The sequence below is a fragment of the Lontra canadensis genome, unplaced genomic scaffold, assembly GCF_010015895.1.
Source record: "Lontra canadensis isolate GAN:19392208 unplaced genomic scaffold, GSC_riverotter_1.0 scaffold38, whole genome shotgun sequence".
Lineage (NCBI taxonomy): Eukaryota > Metazoa > Chordata > Mammalia > Carnivora > Mustelidae > Lontra > Lontra canadensis.
The window spans coordinates 7,384,668-7,406,707 of NW_022631032.1; the positions used below are offsets into that span (position 1 = coordinate 7,384,668).

Here is a 22,040-nt window from a genome sequence, read left to right on the forward strand (position 1 = left end):
TCCCAGTTTGCTAAATATTTTTTGAAATTTTTATTTTTTATGGTTCATAGAATCCTGTCCAGTGAATGAATCAATAATTTATTTATCCATTTCCCTATTGTGGGGCATACAGTTTGTTTTCAGCTTGTTACTGTTGTAACAAGTCTACATGTATATAATTACTAGTGAGGTTAAACATCTTTTCATATACTTCTTGAGTGGGTATATCATTTATGAAAAAATTGTATATGAGGTACTTAATGTTTCTATCACAGATCTAAACGAACCAAGATGTTACTAAAGATAAATAAGCAGAAAGAAGAAGAGCACTGCAGATTACAGTTGCAGCTTCAAAGACAGAGAGCCATGAGATTGTCCCGAGAATTACGACTGCGTATGCTTGAAATAGTTCATCCAGGTGAGTGGCAATGTCAATTTTAGAAGTGTAAAAATGCTTAAAGTATTTTAATGAACCAGATTTCCCACTACCTGATGATTTTTTTCTTTTAATTTGGACCTTTTCCCTGTTTCTCCCTTCTCAGGTAAATGTTATTAAATCTCGAGTCAAAAAAAAAGTTATTATTTTTTTTTATTAAGGCCTATTAGTTGATGATGAGCAGTCTTTCCACTAGTTTTCTAATCTTTCAGATAAATTAGTGAAACATAGAAATATATGCTTTCAGAAACATAAAGAATCCCTGTGATCTGAAGGAGTTAGAATATTGCTACATTCTGGAATCAGATCTGTGCTGATACCCCAGTATAAACCTTGTGACATCTTGCCACTTTTGATACACTAAGGTGAAATTAATATTATAGTCTAGGAGTCTGAATGGTTTGAAGGTTTTTTTTTTGTTCTTCCCCTTCCCCTCCTATCACCCATCCTCAGTGTTCTTACCTAACCTCTTATTTCTCATTTTTTCCCTTAAATATAGATGTTTCCCAGGGTTCCATCTTGACCTCTCTCATGTTACTCTTCCTCTGGTATCCTATCCATAACTATAGCTTCACCTACCAGCTGAGTGCTTAACACACTCAAATCTTGTTTGCATCTTCATGTTCCCAAGCTCTAAACCAGCACTTCCTTTTTTTCTTTTAAGATTTTATTTATTTATTTGAGAGAGAGAAAGTACACAGTAGTATACTAGTAGAAGGGAGGGACAGAGGAAGAAGGAGAAGCAGACTGCCTGGTGAGCTGGAGCCCAATATGGAGCTGTCTCCCAAGACCCTAGGATCATGACCTCAGCCAAAGGCAGACACTTAACCAACTGAACCACCTAGGCGCCCCTAAACCAGCACTTTTTACAAAATGAAATGTTCTTTATCCGCACTGTCAAATATGGTTCCTACTGGCTAGACATGACCATTGAGTACTTGTAATGTGGCTAGTGCACACAAGCACATGAGTTTTTAATTTTACTTTATTTAAATTAAAGTAGCCATTTGTAGTTAGTGTCTACTATGTTGGAAAGCACAGCTCTGTAGCCAGCTCCCTATTGGATAGCTTTACTTAGATATCCACAGGCATCCCCCAAACTAGTCATTACCCACCCACCCCCCATTTCCTCTCCCTGAATTCGCCATCTCAGGTAGTAGCACCAGCAATATACTCAGTTTCCCATCTGTGAGACATCCCAGAATTTTCTCTCTCACATTCAGTACCTCCCAGAAAGTAAAAAGAAAGTCACCTGTAGTCATCTGTAGACATAAGAGAAATTTGGAAGTACACAGTAGTTAACATACATTCATCTTGTCTTTTCCTCTGGTGGTATGGATTGAATTCCTAGCCATGTGCTTGTGATTCTTTTTTCTGAATATTCTTGCTATTGGATTTTTAACCCTTTCTCATTCCTTTGCCACAAAAATTATATGAATCTTTTCTCCAAAGAACGTGCATAATCTGGGAAAGCTTTTGGAGTTTTTTGTTTCTGCTATCTTAGAACCATTGTAAAATAATAAACTTGGGGAAATTAATGAACAGTATTTAAAGAAACAAAAAGACTGAAAGATTATTGTTATTATCATTATCCTGATTCCAGAACTTGAAAAAGCATAGCAGTTGAGTATGTTGTAATAGTGTCTGTCATCTCTTTAGGTCAGGTGGAAAAATATAATCGGGAAATAGAAGAGAAATCAGCATTGATTATCCAGAAACACTGGAGAGGGTACAGGGAAAGGAAAAATTTTCGCCAACAGAGGCCATCTCTCACGGAGTATAAAGCAGCTGTCATACTTCAGAGAGCAGTGAGTCTAATGTAGTAAAAAGATTACTGGATTAGAAGGCAAAAACATGGATTCAAACCTGACCTTGTATATACCTGCTGTAAAGTTGTGGTCTAGTCACTTAGGTTTTCTGAGTCTTAGTTTCTTTCTCTATAAAATAAGAACCTCCTTACCACCTGACTAACTGATTTAGATACTCAGTCCTGTACATCATTTATCATAGTGCAGTGTTATTTGTTAATTTTTTTTTCTTTCTTTCTTGGGCTGTGACTGCCTTAGGGATAAGGAGTCTTACCTGTTGTTGTCAGCTCTCAGCGTGTGCTTGTTGTATGATTGGATGTTTACCCTACCTTTTTACTCAGTTGTTATGTAAATGTCATGACCCAATTTATGGGAAAGTACTTTGTAAATTGCAAAGCCTGTACCTGGATCACTATAATTCTTGAATTATAGAGTGGTGTTCTTAATAATTTTTCTGGGATTTAGTAATATTTATTGCCTTGTAAAAGCTTAGCACACAAGGCTACTTATTTCATTTAATGACCATCTATTATTCACTTATACCTGTTAACTTTCATATTGGGATTTCAGGTCCTATAGCATTTTAAGTCCTTTATTGTTGAACTTTGGATTAATTTCAGTTTTTCACAGTGATAGATTTTGAATAGTCTCTTTGTTAATTCTGTGATTAACATTTTACAAAGATTATTAAAAGCCATTCAAAATATAGGATAGAGTAAGTACTACAGAAATAGGAAGAGATGTGTTTACTCCATCCTTCTTCCTCATGTTTTTTCTGGTGATGTCAGTCTATATGTGCAACAAACAGTCCTGTACCATCATCAAGCCACACCTATACCTGCATTTTACCCTTAGCTAAACAGGGCCATCTAAGGATTAACCCATGGATACCAATGTTTTACATAACTTCTTTTAGAGGAACCCTTGGGTCCTTTCTAATACCTTTACCTCATGGCTACGTTTTTTTTTTTTTTTCTTTTTCTTTTTTAAAATTTTTTATTTCTTTTCAGCCTAACAGTATTCATTGTTTTTGCACCACACCCAGTGCTCCATGCAATCCGTGCCCTCCCTAATACCCACCACCTTGTTCCCCCAACCTCCCACCCCCTGCCCCTTCAAAACCCTCAGGTTGTGATTCAGAGTTCATGGCTACATTTCTTAAATTGGAATTACTACCTTGCCAATTTAGATAAGCTCAAAATTTTATGAAAGGGTCCTCTACTCTCAAGTGAGTTACCCCAGTTTGTCCACCATTCCTTAAACAAGCGCAGAGGTCATTGTAGGAGGATATCTTAAGGCCATGAAGGCAAAGTTATTTTGGCTTTCACACTTTTCTTTGGCATAAGAGAAAAAAGATTAGTCACATCTGTCTCATCTCTTTCCTACCCAAAAGGAAAATGGGTCACCATTTTAAGTACAAAAAGGGATGGGTCAAGGTCATGTTTTTAGTCTTTGCAATTCACTGCTAAAAATAATGGTGAAGTCGGGGCGCCTGGGTGGCTCAGTGGGTTAAGCCTCTGCCTTCAGCTCAGGTCATGGTCTCAGGGTCCTGGGATCAAGCCCCGCATCAGGTTCTTTGCTAATCAAGGAGACTGCTTCCCTTCCTCTCTCTCTCTGCCTGCCTCTCGGCCTACTTGTGATCTCTGTCTGTCAAATAAATAAATAAAATCTTTAAAAAAATAAATAAATAAAAATAATGGTGAAGTCAAAGCAAAGCTAGCCAAAAGTAGAAAGGTAAGAAGAAGATTCCTTTCAAAGAGGGAAAAGAGAAAGAAAAATTAATGAAGTATAGAAAGGGAAGAAAAAATAGTAGAAAAAATTGGAATAAGGCAATCAGTGGTCAGTAAATGACACATTTTCCTACATTTGAAGCATCCTTTTCTAAGACATACTATAGACCTGCATATAGACTGTGTCCAACACAGTACCCACTAACTATATGTGACTACTTGAGTACTTGACCTGTAGCTAGTCGAAATTGGAATGTGCTGTAAGTGTGAAATGCCCACCACATTTTGAAGACTTAATATGGGAGTATGGAATACTTTATTATTAATTTTTACATTGACTACATGTTGAATAATTTACATGTATTTATATATATTGAGTTTTAATATATTTACCTAACCCAGTATATATGCAAAATATTAATTTCACCTGGTTTTGCCTTTTTTATATGGCTACTAGGAAATTTAAAATTACACATGTGACTTCCATTATATTTCTTTTTTGCACTGCAGTTGATCTTGGTGAGAAAGAAAAAGGAATAATTCATTAGTTTCACTGAAAGTAGTAGGAATATCATTTCATTGAACTTGTCCCTTAGAAGGAACTGGTTTTTAGTATTTTTGGCAGGAAACTGGAACTGGAACAAAGACGAAAACTGTTGTTTACCTTTCTCCCTCCCTTATTTTGTGCAAAAGCCGAGGCATTTTATTCTCATGTAGCTAGAAATTGAAAAAAAAAACCCTGTGTAAACTTGCTAATTTCAAATTATACATCCTTAGCATAGATAGCTTGGAGTTCTCTGTAGTGGCATAGTGTTGAAATTAGATTTGAAGAATTGGCTGCATTTTCCCTTTTAATGCTTCAGGATTTTCTTCTCTTTCTCATCTCTTAAGGTCAGAGGGAAGGTGATTGTTGCTGGTGTCTGGTCTCTAGGGCCAGAATGATGGCAATTCTTGCTACTTGATTATAGCAGAAAAGTGTTATCACATTATTATACATATCCATCATAGACCACAAAAACACTTAGTAAAACAAACCATTAACAGTTAAGAAAATAAAAAACGGGGAGAGGAATATAATTTTAGAGACTTCTGAAATGACAAAGAATGAAGAAAAGGCCCAGGTGGGCTTTTTTGATACAGCGACAAAGATTCCTCTGTTCTGGTACCTTAATTCTGAAGTTCCCAGCATAGCGTGATAAGCCAAAGGTGGGGGTAGAGAGGTAGAGGAGAGAGAGAAAGAGAAGCAAGGAAGAAGAATCAAGTAAAGGGAAGAATGCAAGGAAAGGAGAGGGTCTCTCACCGGGAAGATGCAAGCACAGTTGAAGGCTCTAGTAACATACTAAAATAGGGGTATTAGGGACATTTTATAAACTTAGTGAGAAGACCTCCAGCCCTGTTACTCCACACCCCTGGCCCCATAGGTCCCAGTGTGCTGTCAGCTAGGCTTATCTCCTGCAAACAGTAGGTTGAGAGTATTTTCTTTGAGAAATCTGAGAAGAATGTTACAAGTACACTCACAATGGGGTACTTCAAAGAAACAATTCAGTTCAATAGTTCTATATTGAAGTATTGTAGAAAAAACCTTACCCACCTGCCCAGAATTTCTAAATACCTCAGCGCTTACTTTTAAATATTAGCTCAAAGTATCATTGGATATCTGAGAAAAGCTGAGCCCAGAAGAAACAGAGTAAAACTACTTGGTGGAAATAGAAACACTGCAGGGGTGAGAAAACTTTTTACAAAATCTATTATTTCCTCAGAACTAAGAGAGGATAATGCATGAAACAAAACCAAGATGCTATATAAAAGGGAACAAATAGAATAAACATTGGCAGAAGAAAAAAATGAAAGACATAATAAAAGAACTAGGGGGGAAAAGTTTGGGAAATCCAGAGAGCAGGGCAAAAAAGAAAAGATAACCAGTCCAGGAGGTCAAACATTCAAACATTTGAGACAAGGAACAGAAAAAGCCCTGAGAGGAAATCAATTAATTCAAGATTTCCCAGAACTGAATGCTCTGAGTTTTAGGTTAAAAGGACTGGCTAAATGTTTAATGTAAGGATAGAAACACACCCACATTTATTTTACATTACTATGAAATACACTGGTGACACATATACTTCTCAATAGCAATATTGGAAGCTAAAATGTATTGGGGTAAGGCTGTTACATATTTGAGGGAAAATGATTTCCAACTAGAATTCTATATGCAACCACACCATTGGTTTAAGGTAAGGGTAGACTAAAGACATTTTCATGCGTCACAAAGTCTTTAAAAAGAAAAAGTAACCCAAGAAAAAAGGACAATATGGAATATAGGAAAGCGCAAAGGAAAGATGAAAAGTGGTCACCTAAATGCTGGTGAATAGGGATTTCAGGATGATACCTATGCATCAGGCATAAAGAAGAGTCAGTCCAGGGGCGCCTGGGTGGCTCAGTGGGTTAAAGCCTCTGCCTTTGGTGCAGGTCATGATCCCAGGGTCCTGGGATCGGGCCCCGCATCAGGCTCTCTGCTCAGTAGGGAGCCTGCTTCCACCTCTCTATCTGCCTGCCTCTCTGCCTACTTGTGATCTCTGTCAAATAAATAAATAAAATCTTAAAAAAAAAAAAAAAAAAAAGAGTCAGTCCAGATTTGAGCAGGCCAGAATGCTCCAGAAGATGTATGTTTAAGAAAATAAATTTCATAGAATGCCTGATATATTTTAATGTATTAAGCATTAGGACAGTTTAGATACATAATCAGTGATAAGTGCATGGAAAAGTCTTAGAGAAAATAAAAAATGTGCAAGAAAGGAAATGTAAATCATATGCTATATGGTTCAAAATTGAATGGCCTGTATGTGGTCATAATTATGTAAACACTGAACATTGACTTAACTAAATTTGTAATAATATTGGATGTTTGGGGATACAGAAAGTATGTGGGAGGGCATGCAGTGAAAGAGAGTCTTGTATAACTTTTTTCATACAAGAAAGTCAATAGATAATACATATACCTGAAAAATGACAGAAAAGTAGATGGACAGAAACATCAAAAGAAAAACCTGAAAGTTAAAGTTGTTGTCTTTGAGGGAGGGGGCAGAGAACTCTGGGGTTTTTTGGTAATACTTAAAAATCTGACACTTTATTTTATTTTAAAATTTTTTTTAAGATTTTACATATTTATTTGACAGAGAGAGACAGTGAGAGAGGGAACACAAGCAGGGGGAGTGGGAGAGGGAGAGGCAGGCTTCCCGCTGAACAGGGAGCCTGATGTGGGACTCGATCCCACGACTCTGGAATCATGACCCGAGTCGAAGGCAGCCGCTCAACCGACTGAGCCATCCAGGGGCCCCAAAAAACTGACACTTTAAACCATAGAATTACATCAATGAATTTTTTTCTGGAAAGTGCTATATAGTAAAATATTTTACACTTTGTGAGCCATGTAGTCTATTGAAACTCTTCAGCTCTATGGTTGTAACACAAAGGAAACTAGGCAATACACAAGTGTGAAACGTTAATAATATGTTATTTGTAGACACTGAATTTTGAATTTCATATAATTTTCACATGTCACAGTATATTCATTTCCTTTTTGAACTTTTTAACCATATAAAAGTACAAAATCATTCTTAACACTCAAGCCATAATAAAAATAGGCAGCAGGTTGAATTTGGTTGTGGACCATAATTTTCCAACCTCTTCCTTAAAGTGATGTGAAATATGACTTTGATGAAAATAAAAATTATAAGGAAGGGAGAAGAGTGAAAAACAATTGGCAGAATAATTTCAAATTTTCTCCAAATCTTGCCTGTTTCAAGACTTCTTTTATTAGGAATTCTTTCTGAAAGACATGAGGAAGAACTATCAGAAACTACATTCATCAGTTGCCCATACTTTTCAATTTTATAATATCTTCTCATTTACTAAGCTTTTTCTTATGTACTGTCCCTTGGATCCTCACATTTTTCTAATCTAAGTAGAATTGCGGTCTGTGTTTTCTCTAGACATAGGAATCCATCCTGTGGAGATCAAGTGACTTACCCAAAATCATACACAGTTTATAAGAGACGAATATTGAGACAAGAACTTATTTCCAGTTTTTTTTCTCTTTATTGCTTACTATACTATGCCCCAAATCATACAGTTTATAAGGAACTAGAAATGAGAGAAGAACTCACTTCCTATTTTTTTTCTCTTTTTTGCTTTCCATACAAACAATACATGAATATATCCTTGTAAAATATTAAAACACTACAAAAGAATATCATTAAAAAGTCATTGTCCTCCTTCACTCCTGTCACAGTCCCGTCCTTCTCCCTATGCACACTCAGAGTTAACAACTGTTATAATGTTGTTGCTACCATATGTTGTAGAAGAAAATAGTTCTGTTAGCCAGGAATGAAAAAATCACAAAACTTCTTTTTGCCCCAGACTCTTAAATTCCTAGAGAAGTGTCGTAAGAAAAAGAAGCTATTTGCTCCCTGGCAAGGACTTCAAGATCTCACTGATGCACGCAGAGTTGAACTGAAGCAAAAAGTGGATGACTATCTCAGAAGACATCCGGTATGTAGGCTTCTGTGCCATGATATCAGTGTTATATTTTTCCAGTGCACGATATTCATGTGTTTGTGTGTTTCTGTTGATATAAAGTAATACAGTGGCTTTACCATAGAGTTAAGAGATTTGGAATCTTTTATAATTTTATGGGCCATAGTATAGTCAGTAGGGAAGGAGAATGCTTCAAATCGGTTATTTCCTACAGTGTATCAGCAAGACATGGTCATTGCTTTTTTCCAATAGTATGTAAAACTATTGACTGTTTTGAAGCTTCCATAAAAAATATATATAGCTTCCAATCAGTAAATATTCATTGTTAATGTGTATACCCAAACACATGAAATGTATATGTGGGAATTGACATCTGCTATTAATGAAACCATTAGTGAAATCCCAGTAGCTAATATTATAAAACATTTGACTATTTGCCTCTTGTGATTTTATCACTGTAATACTGCTAACACCTTTCTCCCAATAGAAATGTCCGTATCTTTTACTTTCTGTGATCACAGTACTACAGATCAGGTATTATTTGCTTCTCCCTTCTGAGTTCTTTTTTTTTTTTTTTTTTTTTTTTTTTAGGATTTATTCACCTGTTTAATAGAGTGCACGCAGGGTATTGGAGTGTGGGCAGAGGGGGAGGGAGAGAAGCAGATTCCTTGCTGAGTACAGAGCCCTATGTGGGCTTGATCTCACAACCCTGAGATCATGACCTGACCCAGAATCAAGAGTCGTATGCATAACTGACTGTACCACTCAGGCACTCCTCCCTTTAGTTTTTTATCTTATGCTCCTAAATGTCTTTGAAAATCATTTTCCTTTCTGCTTTTAGCGTAACTCACCACCCTGTCATTAATTTTAATAACCTGTATTTCTTCCAGTTATCTCCACTTTTCTCTTGATGCTTTTTCCACACTTCCACACCTCAATAATTTTATGGGTAAAGTTGGGAGTTTATGCATTTCAGCCATTCAGAATTCTTACTGCCCTCATTTGAACTAACTACTCATAAAAGTGCCATTTGGTACTTTTCACATCCATTTTCTTGTACTTCTACTGTTTGTCTCTGGGTTCTCTTTCTGCCTCCTCCCTGGCCCTGCCTCCCCACATATACACTTTCTGACTCTGTCTCCAAAATCTGAAGGTTCTGGGTGACTAATGTTGGAGTTTGAGAGTAATGTTAGGTAGTCCTATAAATCACTGTTTCATTCTTGCAGAGCTCCCAAAACTAGAGAGCTTTATGCAAACAAACAAGCCCCCAAAACCCAGAAAAAAACCTTATATATAGCTGAACATGTGTCTGATAGATAAGTACTGGAACACAGAGCAGAATTGAACAACAAGGTCCAGTTGAAGAGGACTGAATAAGGCCTTCTATGTTTCCCTCCTGCTAATCTGAATTTAAAAACCCACAAACTAATGTAAGCCCGTGAAGAAAAAGATGACAAGCCTGCCCTTTTAAGTCAGGCCCTCTGTGGTTACCACATAAAGATAGACTAGAAAAAAGTTCTGACTTCTACTTCTAGCCAAGATGAAGTAACAGACACTGAATTTTACTTCCTGTCTGAAACAACTGGGGGAAAAAAAGATAAAATACATGAAACAATGGTTTTTAAGACCATGGAAATCAGACGATGAAAGTTAGTAATTCCTGAGAGGGAAGATGGAGTAAAAGGGGCTGGATTTACTTTCTGCCTGAAACAACTGGGAAACAAAAGAGATAAAATACATGAAACAACAACTTTTAAGACCATGGACATCAAACAAACAAGGTTAGTAGTTCTTGAGAGGGAACAAAGTGTTCCCTATGATGGCCCTCACTTATTGCCCTGAGAGAGTTTCTAGGTCACAGCACAAGAAGGAGGGAAGAGGAGGAGGCCTTTGGGATCCCCGTGCTGAGGATATAGAACTCAGAATCTGAGAACAAGGCAGCTAGATTTCATAGGACAGAGTACAGAGTGAAAAGATCTACAAAGAGCACCCCAGATATCTGCAGAATATTCCCCTTGAATATATTTCAGGAGTCTGATTAGCACATGTGTATAAGAAAACTATCTAAGACCAAGGGAACAGTCATCTTCAAAGATAAGAGGGAACAATGCCTTGAATTCAACACAGGTCCAAGAATAGCATATGTTCCCATCACATAGTCTGGAAAAACTTAATTCACAGGGCATCAGAAGAGTACTTAGGAAGGTCTTGCCTTAGTAGTAGAAAGTCATTAGTGTGGACTGATGCATTCTGCTTAAACAAATCATAAAAGTAAGAGCCAAAAAGATTTTAAAAAATTATGTAATTTAAAAAAAAAAAAAAAAAAAAAAAATTATGTAATTTAACCACATCCCAGAAAAAGACTCAGCAAGGTAAAAGTTACTGTGTCTTGCAGCCAATTAAAGACTAACAGGCATATATAGAGGCAGGAAGACATGATCCATGATGAGGAAGATACTTAAACCAATCTGGAGACTACAGAAATGTTAGAATTACAGAGAAGAACGTTGTTCATATATTCAAGTTTTAAGTAGGGATGTGGAAGATATAAAAAAATACCCAAATCAAAATATCAAATCAAATCAAATACCCAAATCAAAAATACCCAAATCAAACTTCCAGAGATAAAAATTTCAGTGTTTGATATGAAAAATGCACTAGATCATTAGTAGCAGATTAGATATTGATGAATAAAATATTAATACAGTCAAAGATATAGTAGTATATATGATATAAAATGAGACACAAAGAGAAAAAAAATTTTTAATTGAAAAGAACATTTCTGATCTATGAGACTTCAAGTGGCCAAATAAATGAATAATTGGAGTTTCTGAAGAAGATGGGGAGAAAAAATAATGCCCCAAAACTTTCCAAACTATAAATTTACCCCCAAGTCCAATGAAGGCATAGGCACATGAAAAAAAACCCTGTGCCAAGGCATATGATAATCAGAGTCCTCAAATTAGTATTAAAGTAAAAATATTAAAAATAGAAAAACAAAAACATTATGTAAAGACAGATAGAAATGATAAATTTTTCAGGAGAAACAGTGCAGGTATGAAGACATCTTTAAAATTTTGAAAGGAAAAAAATCTATCAATGCAGAGTGCTTTACCTTGAAAAATTATTTTACAACAAAGACAAAATAACTTTTTTGGACAACAAATGATGAACTACTATGTCACCAGCATATTCAAACTACCAGAAATATTATATCCTTTAACTTATTAAAGGATTTAATATTTTTCTCAAAAATGATACTAGGAAAATGATGCCACAGGATGTCCCAAATTAAGAACACTAGATATGGTAACAACATGGGTAAATATATGACTTTTTCCTCATCATTTAAATCTTTATAAAATATAACTGATTCTTTAAACCAAAATATCATCAAGTGTTCTGTAATGCATATAGAGAGTAAATATTTCCAGTTTTATAGATGTTATAACCTTTATTGCAATCACTCATCTCTGTAGTTGTAGCTTAAAGAGTTAGAGAATATGTAAACAAATATGTGTGGCTGTATCTCAGTTAAACTTCATTTTCAAAAATAGTTGATTTTAGTTTGGTTGTTGTTGGAAACAAAAATAATAGCAATGTTTAATGGTGTTTATAACATATACAGCTACAATAATAACTTAGCTACAATAGTATAAAAGCCAGAGGGAGAGAAATTAGATGTATACTATAGAAACATTTTTTTTCTATATATGAAGTGAGATGATATTACTTGAAAATAGATTGATAAGTTAAAAATGTGTACTATGAATCCTAAAACTACCAATATAATTAAAAAACAAAAAAGGTACAGGTAATGAACCTATAAATGAGATGAAATTGAATAATAAAATATAATTGATTAATCAAAGAGAAGGCAGAAAAGAGGAAATCTAAGGAAAGTGATGGGGAAAATGAAAAACAAATATGACCATTGATGGACCATTATTAATAATTATAATAAATGTAAGTGGTCTGAATACCCCCAATTAAAAAGCAGAGATTGTCAGATTAAATAAAAAAGTTAAGACTTGATTATATGTTGACTATAAGAATCACACTTTAAATATGAAGAAATATAAAGAGTAGAACAAAATGTACAAACATAAGTGAAAAGAATTCTGGAATGACTATTTTAATATCAAAGTAGATGTCAGACCACTATTAGCAGACTGTTACCAGAAGTAGAGAAAACAATTTCTGATAAACAATAAAGGGTTCAATCAAAAGGACATAAGAATCGTAAATGTTTATGCACCTAATAACAGAACTTTAAAATACATGAAGACAACATGGATGAACCTCGAAGGCATTATATGCTAAGGGAAATAAACCAGACACAAAAGAACAAATATTGTATGATTCTACTTAGATGAGGTACCTAGAATAGAGACTGAAAACAGAATGGTGGTTTTCAGGAGCTTGGGGTGGGAGAATGGGGAGTTAGTGTTTAAATGGTATGGAACTTCAGTTTGGAAAGATGAAAAATTTTTGGAGATGATCATAGTAATTGTTGCACAACAATGTGAATGTATTTAATGTCACTGAACCATACACTTAAGAATGGTTAACATGACAAATTGTATATATATTTTGTCACAATGAAATACATGAAGCAACAATTGATAGAATTATGATGAAAGGGAAAACACAGTTATAGTTGGAGATTCCAATACCCATCTCTCAACAGCTTATGCAATAAGTAGGCAGAAAGGCAACAAGAATATAGTAGACTTGAACGACACTATTAAATACCTTGACCAGACTGACATTTTTAGAATACTCCATGGAATGACAACAAAATAAGCATTTTTCTCATGTGCACACATAATATTTATCAAGGTAGACCATGTTCAGTGCTATAAAACAAGTCAGTAAACTAAAAAAAGACTGAAATCGTACAAATAAGTTCTCTGACCGTAATGAAATTAAGTTTAAAATTAATTACAGAAAGATCTCTAGTATATCATCCCCAAATATTTGGAAACTAAACTTCTAAATAACTAAAGGATCAAAGAAGAAATAAAAGGAGAAATTTAAAAGTATTTCAAACTGAATAGAAGCACATTTCAGAACTTGTGGATTTCCCTAAAGCAGTATTGGGAGGGAAATTTATGTTGCTGAACATCTATATTAAAAGACGGCTCAAATCAAAGACCTCAGGTAATAAGTAATTAGTAAAAGAACAAGTTAAACCCAGAGTAAATAGAAGAAAGGAAATAATAAAGATTAGAGTAAATTAACAAAATAGGAAATAAAGACAATAGAAAAAATTAGTAAAACTTAGCTATTTGAGAGGATCAATAAAATTGATAAACCTGTAGCCAGACTAATCAGGAAAAAAGAGATACAAATTACCACTGTCAGGGATAAAAATGGTGACTTCCTTGTAGACACTACAATGTTCAAGGATAATAAGGGAATATTGTAATAACTTTATATGCCAATAAACTTGATACGTCTCATGAAATAAATTCCTTTCAAGATAGAATTACCTAAGCTTACCCAAGAAGAAAGAGATAAAATGAATAGCCCCGTATCTACAAAGGTAACAAATTGTTAAAAACCTCTCCTCAGGAAAAACTCCAGGACTAGATTGCTTCTCTGGTGAATTTAAGGAGGAAATAATGCCCATTTTATATAAAATCTATCAAATTGAAGGAGAGGAAATACTTCTCAGCTCATTTTATAAGACCAGCATTACTCTGACACCATAACCAGAAACATGACAAGCAAAGAATTTCAGAATAATATTTTTCATGCATAGATGAAAGAATTTTAAACAAAATTATAGTAAGTTGAATTAGTAATATATTAAAAAGTTAATACATCATGGGTTTATCTCAGGGATACAGAATTATTTTAACCTTTGAAAATCAATTAATGTAATACACCATATCAACAGACTAAGAAAAACTATATCATATAAATACATGCAAATAAATCTAAGCAAAGTAGGAATAGAAGGAAACTTCCTCCATGTCAAAAAAATATCTACAGCTGACAATGATGAAAGACTGGATGCTTCTTTCCTAAAATCGGGAACAAGACAGGATATCATCCGGTACGATCAAAATCCCAGCAGGTTTTTTTTTTTTCTTTCTGTCTTTTTTTATTATTATTAACATATAATGTATTACTTGTTTCAGGGGTACAGGTCTGTGGTTCATCACTCTTACACAACACACAGCAGTCACTACAACACATACCCTCCCCAGTGTCCATCACCCAGACACCCCACCCCTCCACCCTCCTCCACTCCAGCAACCCTCAGTTCATTTCCTGAGATTAAGAGTCTCTTATGCTTTGTCTTCCTCTCTGGTTTTGTCTTATTTCATCTTTTTCTCTTTTCCCCTATGATCCTCTGCCTTGTTTCTCAAATTCCACATAACAGTGAAATCACATGATAATTGTCTTTCTCTGATTGATTTATTTTGCTTAACATAATACCCTCTGTTCCATCCATGTCATTGCAAATGGCAAGGTTTCATTTTTTGATGGCTGCATAATATTCAGCTGTATGTATATACACCACATCATCTTTATCCATTCATCTGTTGATGGACATCTGGGTTCTCTCCATAGTTTGGCTATTGTGGACATTGCCGCTATAAACATTGGGTTGCAGGTGCCCCTTTGGATTACTACATTTATATCTTTGGGGTAAATACCCAGCAGTTTTTTGTTTGTTTGTTTGTTTGTTTGTTTTTAGTAGAAATTGAAACAGAGTATAAAATTTGTATGGAAATGCAAAGGACCTAGAAAAGGTAAAATGATTACAAAAAAGAACAAAATTGAAGGCTACCGCTACCTGATTTCATTAGCTATTCAGCTGTAGTAGGCAAAACAGTGGTACTGATGTGAAGATTTAAAAAAATATATCAGTGAAACAAAATCAAATCCAAATGTAAACCCACATACATGGCCAACTGATTATTGACAGAGGTACACAGTTAATGTGTGGAGAAACTGGATATCCATATGTTAAAAAAAAATGAACTGGGATCTCCATATTGCATTATATATAAAACTTAAAATGGATCATAGACTTCAATGGAAAATCTAAAACTATATAAAACTTTTAGAAGAAAACATTAGAGAAACATCATGACCTTTGACTGGGCAGAAATAAAATACAACAATAGCATAATCTATAAATTTTAGAAGAAAACATTAGAGGAACATCATGGCCTTTGGGCAGAAATTAAATATAACAATAGCATAATCTATAAATGAAAAATTGATAAATTGGATTTCATCAAAATTTTAAACTTCAAAAGACACTGTAATACAATTAAAAAAAATATTGGGGAAAATATATTTGCCAAGCATGTATCTGGTAAAGGACCAGAATCCAGAATATAGAACAAATTCTCAAAACTCAGCAATAAGAAAATAAAGCAAAGCAATTTTTTTAATGAGTAAAAGATTTGAACATATGCTTCACCGAAGGATGTGGCAAATACATGAAAAGATACATCATTGGTCAATAAAGGAAATAAAAACTTAAACCACAGTAAGAACCTTCTCCAGCTGTTAAGATGTCTAAAAAGTTGGCCATATCAAAGGTTGGCAAGTGTGTGGAGGAATTGTAGCTCTCTCATATACTGCTGATGGGAATGTAAAATAGTGCAACCCCTTTGGAAATAGTTTGGCAGCTTCTTAAAAAGTTAAGCATAATCGGGCTCTCTACTCAGCAGGGAGCCTGCTTCCCTTCCTCTCTCTCTGCCTGCCTCTCTGCCTACTTGTGATCTCTGTCAAATAAATAAATAAAATCTTTAAAAAAAAAAAAAAGTTAAGGTATCTGTTTAAAAAAAAAAAAAAGTTAAGCATATATCTGTCATGTGATTTAGCTATCCCACTTTTAAGTATTTATCCGTGAGGAAAAGAAATACATGTCCATCTAAGCATTTGTACATGAATGCTCATAGCCAAAAACTAGAAATAACCCAAGCATCCATCAAAAGATAGATAAACAAGTTGTGGTATATCCGTGCAATGGAATACTAACCCACAATATAAAGGAATGAATCATTGATACACACAGCAACATAGATGAATCTCAAGGTAATTATGCTACATGAAAGAAACCAGGCAATATATACTTGTATTATTCAATTTATATGAACTATAAGAATGTAAACTAATCTATAGAGTAACAGAAAGTCAGTGGTTGCTTGGAGATGGGAGAATGAGGACTGAAGGATTATAAAAGGGCAGTGAGACTTCTGGTGGTGGTAGATGTTCATTATCCTGATTGTGGTAATTGCACAAATGTTTACATAGGTCAAAGCTTATCAAGTTGTACAGTTTTTTTGTTTGTTTGTTTGTTTTTAAGATTTTATTTATTTATTTGACAGACAGAGATCACAAGCAGGCAGAGAGGCAGGCAGAGAGATAGGAAGGGAAGCAGGCTCCCTGCTGAGCAGAGAGCCCAATGCGGGGCTCGATCCCAGGACCCTGGGATCATGACCTGAGCAGAAGGCAGAGGCCTAACCCACTGAGCCACCCAGGCGCCCCTGTACAGTTTTGATAATTATAGTTTATTCTGTGTCAATTTTACCTCAATAAAGCTATATGTTTTAAAAAAATTTTATTTAAACTAAATGTGGGGGGAAAGGCCTTTTTCCCAGCAAATGGATCATTGGTTTCTAAGGTCTATAGAGAAGATGGTATTGCTTTAGAAATGTTAGAGTTATAAATCTAATCCCTTTTATAAAAATAACTTACTCAGGCCACACACACGTACATCAAGAAATTCTGAATCAGTAAGTTTGGTGTGGCCTCATGTTCTGTTCTTTGAATTTATTTATTTTAATTGTAAAATATATAAAGCATAAAAATTACTATTTTAATCATTTTAAGTGTGTAGTTCACTGGAATTTAATTCATTTACATTGGTGTGCAACCATCACCGCCATTCATCTTCAAAACGTTTTTCACTTTGCAAAACTGAAATTCATACCCATTAACCACTAATTTCCCATTCTTCCCGCCCACCAACTCTAGGAAACCGCTATTCTCTTTTCTGTATTTATAAAGTAGACTATGCTGAGTATCTCATATGAGTGAAATCGGACATTATTTATCCTTTTGTGACTGACTTATTTCATTTAGTCTGATTTCCTCAAGGTTCATCCACATCATATGTTAGAATTTTTTAAGGTTGGATAATTCCATTGTAAGTATATACACCATTTTGTTTATCCATTCATCTATTGATGGGACACTTGGGTTGCTTCCACCTTTTGGCTGTTGTGAATAATGTTGCCTTGAATATGAATATACAAATATCTATTCATGTCACTGTTCAAATTTTGGGGGCCATATACCAAGAAGCGGAATTGCTAAATCATATAGTAATTCTATTTCTGGTTTTTTGAGGAGCCTCCATACTATTTTCCAAAGCACTGAACCACTTTACTTTCCCACAGGCAGTGCACAGGGGTTCCAATTTCTCCACCTCCTCGCCTTTTGTTATTTTCACATCCTAAGGGGTGTGTAGTGTTATATCATTGTGAATGGATTTGTATTTCCCTAATGATTAGTGATTTTGAGCATCTTTTATTAGCCTTTTGAATGTCTTCTTTTTTAATTTACATTCAACTTAGTTTACATATAGTATATTACCTTCTTCGGAGAAATGTCCATTAAAGTTCTTTTTTTTTTTTTTTTTAATCAGGTTGTTTGGGTTTTTTGATTACTGAGTTTTAGGAGTTATCTATATATTCTGGATATTAATCTTTTTCAGATATGGGATTTGCAAAGATTTTTTCCCATTATGTGTTATCCTTTTACTCTGTTCACAGTATCCTTTGATGCACAGAATTTTTCTAATTTTGAATGACGTTCAATTTGTCTGTTTTCCTTTTGTTGTATCTGTGCCTTCAGTGTCATACTCAAAAAATGGCCAAACCTAATGTCATGAAGCTTTTCTCTTATCTTTTCTTCTAAGAGTTTTATAGTTTTATCTTCTACACTTAGGTCTTTGAGCTCTCTCTTTTTTTAATGCATTATTTATGATTTTGATGCATTCTCCTGTTTAAAAAAGAAGTACTGCTTTAGTCATACTCAGGTGCTGCTGTTTAAGATTCTGTGGCTGAAAAGTAAGATGTTAACTGGAATGGGACTCCGTCCCAGACCAGAGCCATGGAATATTTGAGAAGCTGTGATGTCAGAAGCTTAATCAGTTTCAGAGTTAAAATTTTCTTATTTTTGTCTAAACTAGTTAATTTCCCTTTAAAGTAGCTGTGTGGCCAAAGAAATATGGTCCTTTGGCTATTCTGTCCCTTGCTCTCTGAAACTAGAAGCAATCATAACATTATGGTTTAAATAAGTTTAGGAGTAGGGGTGAGATAAAAAGTAACATAGCCTGTCAGGTGGGTTCTGAGACAAGAGATTGGCCTTGTTACTCCTGTTCCAGGCTAGTATCTTTACTGAACCATTTGTAGCTTTCACTATGATCTCTCAGTCTTAACTCTTCTCCCAGAATTCCAGTGTGTGAGGAAGTGAGGTGTAGGATCATACCAGGAAGAAACTACCCCCTGAATTTTCATGTAAAGCTGCTTTTAAAAGGCTATTTAATGCTTGCACAAGAGTACAAGGTAGAAATCAATTGTGAGATTCAACAGATAGGATGAGAGACAGCTAAGCATTCTTGGATCTCAACTAAATAGTTGGGCAAAACAGATATGTGTTTATGTGCTCTGTGATAATTTTTTTGTCTTTGTTCCCAGAGCTCTCAGATGTCATATGTGACCAGCAGAGAGCTCCATTCCCAAGCTCAAGAACAACTGCAACACTACCTTATGGGCAGGGCCCTAGAAGAGAGAGCCCAGCAGCACAGGGAGGCTCTGATGGCTCAGATCAGCACCAACATTGAACAGTTAATGAGTATGTGCTCATTCCATTTTTGTTTCCTAAAATGAACCACCTGTGGAAGATTTTGTGACATCCAGAAGGAAAATACCATTTAATGGTTTACTAGCCTATCTCTTGTCTTCAGAAATTTCTTGATCCAGAACATGCCAGCACATGATCTTTTCAAATAACGCAGATCCCATAACCTTTTGACTGCTTCTCCCAGCCTTGCTGTCCTTCATAGGTATCAACTCAGACAACAGTAAAGACGCTGAGCCCTACTAGCCAGATTCTGTTGTGTAGTCTTAAAAGCTTTTGATCATATTTTAGAAGTAGATGATGACAGTAGTTACTGTGCCACTTTATAATTTTTACTGAAGTGCTTTCGCAAAAGTTAATCTACTCCTCACAACCACAGGTACATTTAGGGAGAGATCTCATCCATGAAGCCACAGTGCTTCAGTCCACCTGTGAAACACTTTTAGTATATATGGAGTCGAGAAGGCCAGAGTCCTCTATTTAGTAATGGTACTAAATAATGGTAATTTCAAGTTTTGTATTTTTCAATAGATAGGTGGCTGTAACTGAGCTTCCCATATACGCAGTGGGGTTCTGCTATATTTTAAAAATTCATGTTCTTTAAATTATCTGAAAAAAAAACCACATCTTTTTTTATTTTAAGCACATTATGGGGGGTGGACAGTTGCTGCCAGCCACACCTACAACTTGTGAATAGTCATATGCTATCTATAGCTAGCAATGATAATAGATTCAGAGTTGAAACCCTGTCCCTGCCTACTATAGCAGAGTTCCAATTCTATAGTTTCCTACATGTATGGTACAGAGCTCTTCTACTCACCTTTTTATTTTGTGTTCACTACAGAGGCACCAAGTCTGAAGGAGGCAGAAGGGAAAGAACCTGAGCTCTTCCTCAGTAGATCCAGGCCTGTGGCAGCCAAGGCCAAGCAGGCCCATCTCACCACCCTGAAGCATATACAAGCACCTTGGTGGAAGAAGCTTGGGGAAGAAGCAGGAGATGAGATTGATGTCCCAAAGGATGAGTTTAGTATAGAATTAGGAACTTTATTCATTGGTGGAACCAAACCCACTTAGGGAGCTACCCAGAGAAATGACACAAATCCTTTATCACATGAGATTATATTGGTTCTGCCTCTGGCATACTAGTAGACTAGAACTATCCTAACTCATGGTTTTCCAGAGATTCCTCTCCAAATAAGATTTGCGGGCAGTAAGCAAAAAGTTGTCTTCTACCACTATTTCAGTTCTCTTTTTCTTTTTCTACATGACCATTCCTGGCCACACATACAAATTAGTGTGGCTTTTATTATAGAACTAACCTTAGCGTGGCATTCTGTTGCTTATATGAAATGTGGTATTTGTGTTGCTTTTGCTGTTTTCCTACTAAAGTTGTTTTCTAAATAAATATTTTCAATAATTATTCTCAAAAACTTGTCAGGATTACTTCAACTTCTCATATTTGTTACTGGAATTCATATTGTTCTACTAATATAAGAAGGGTTCTCTAGGCCTTTATTAAGGGGAGAGAAGGAAATGGTCATTTGAAGGGTACTTCACTATTTCCCATAAAACAGTGGTTGATCTCGTTGTATATCTTCTTATTTATAAAAGAAATACATTTTTTAAAAAAACCTAGGATTCAGCACAAGAAAAAAATCCTTCAGATAAAATTCTGTTAACTGTGAGAATTATATATAACTCATTGGTTCCCTTTGTTTTATCTCCTATAAATCTCAAAGCTAAATATAATGCTTAACTTCTGTTATGATCCTAGGTACCTATATACTTATTTGGTTCCAACCTAATACTTTCTGATTTTTCCTATTTATCTTTAATTTTTTTTTAAGATTTTATTTATTTATTTGACAGAGAGAGAGATAGCGAGAGAGGGAACACAAGCAGGAAAAGTGGGAGAGGAAGAAATAGGCTTCCTAATGAGCAGGGAGCCCAATTCTGGGCTCAGTCCCAGGACCGTGGGATCATGACCCCAGCCGAAGGCAGATGCTTAACCAAGTGAGCCACCCAGGTGCTCCATCTTTAATTGTGTTTTAATCCTAAAAGTTGCTGCCTTTTTTTTTTTTTTTTTTCAGAAGCTACTTTTATTTGTGTTTGTAACAATGTGGATTTTAAGTTAAATACAATTAACAAATCATGGACTCAATACCATAAGGAACCTGGAGGGTACTTTTTTTTTATAAATGAGTGAAAGTACCAGTATTTCTGGATGGGAAGACCAAATAGTATAATGTCCAGTCCTTCAAAATTAAGTTTAGTAAAATTCTAGTTAGTATCCTAATGTAGTTATTATTAATAGTTGGGAAAGAAATGTCTATAATTCATCTCTAATAATCAGATGGAGGTTCTGGTTTCACTGAGAATGTAGAAAGCTATGTGACAGTGTTGTTCCCATGTTAAAAAAAAATGCCAGATAATCTACAAAAATAATTTTTCCTCAGCCTGTCTCATAGTTGAGGTCTCAAAACAGCCAAGTAAATTGAGATGGAACTCAGTATCTGTGAAATTAAATCTTTTTTTTTTTTAAGATTTTATTTATTTATTTGTCAGAGCACAAGCAGGGGAGCAGCAGGCGGATGAAGAAGAAAAAGCAGTCTCCTCACTGAGCAAGGAGCTCGATGTGGGACTTGATCCCAGGAC

General features: G+C 35.2%; 1 protein-coding gene across 5 annotated transcripts in view; it reads left to right on the forward strand.

Moving 5' to 3' along the window:
* Window positions 1-20,799, forward strand: part of IQCB1 (IQ motif containing B1) — a 62,580-nt gene extending 41,781 nt beyond the window's left edge. For all 5 annotated transcript variants that reach the window (XM_032869564.1, XM_032869562.1, XM_032869566.1 and 2 more), the window contains 5 exons: window positions 255-397; window positions 2,075-2,223; window positions 8,370-8,501; window positions 19,223-19,379; window positions 20,230-20,799. In XM_032869564.1, the coding sequence (XP_032725455.1) occupies window positions 255-397; window positions 2,075-2,223; window positions 8,370-8,501; window positions 19,223-19,379; window positions 20,230-20,459 (811 nt within the window). In that variant the 3' untranslated portion in view covers window positions 20,460-20,799. The remainder of the gene's footprint in view (window positions 1-254; window positions 398-2,074; window positions 2,224-8,369; window positions 8,502-19,222; window positions 19,380-20,229) is intronic.
* Window positions 20,800-22,040: the final 1,241 nt, after the last annotated feature.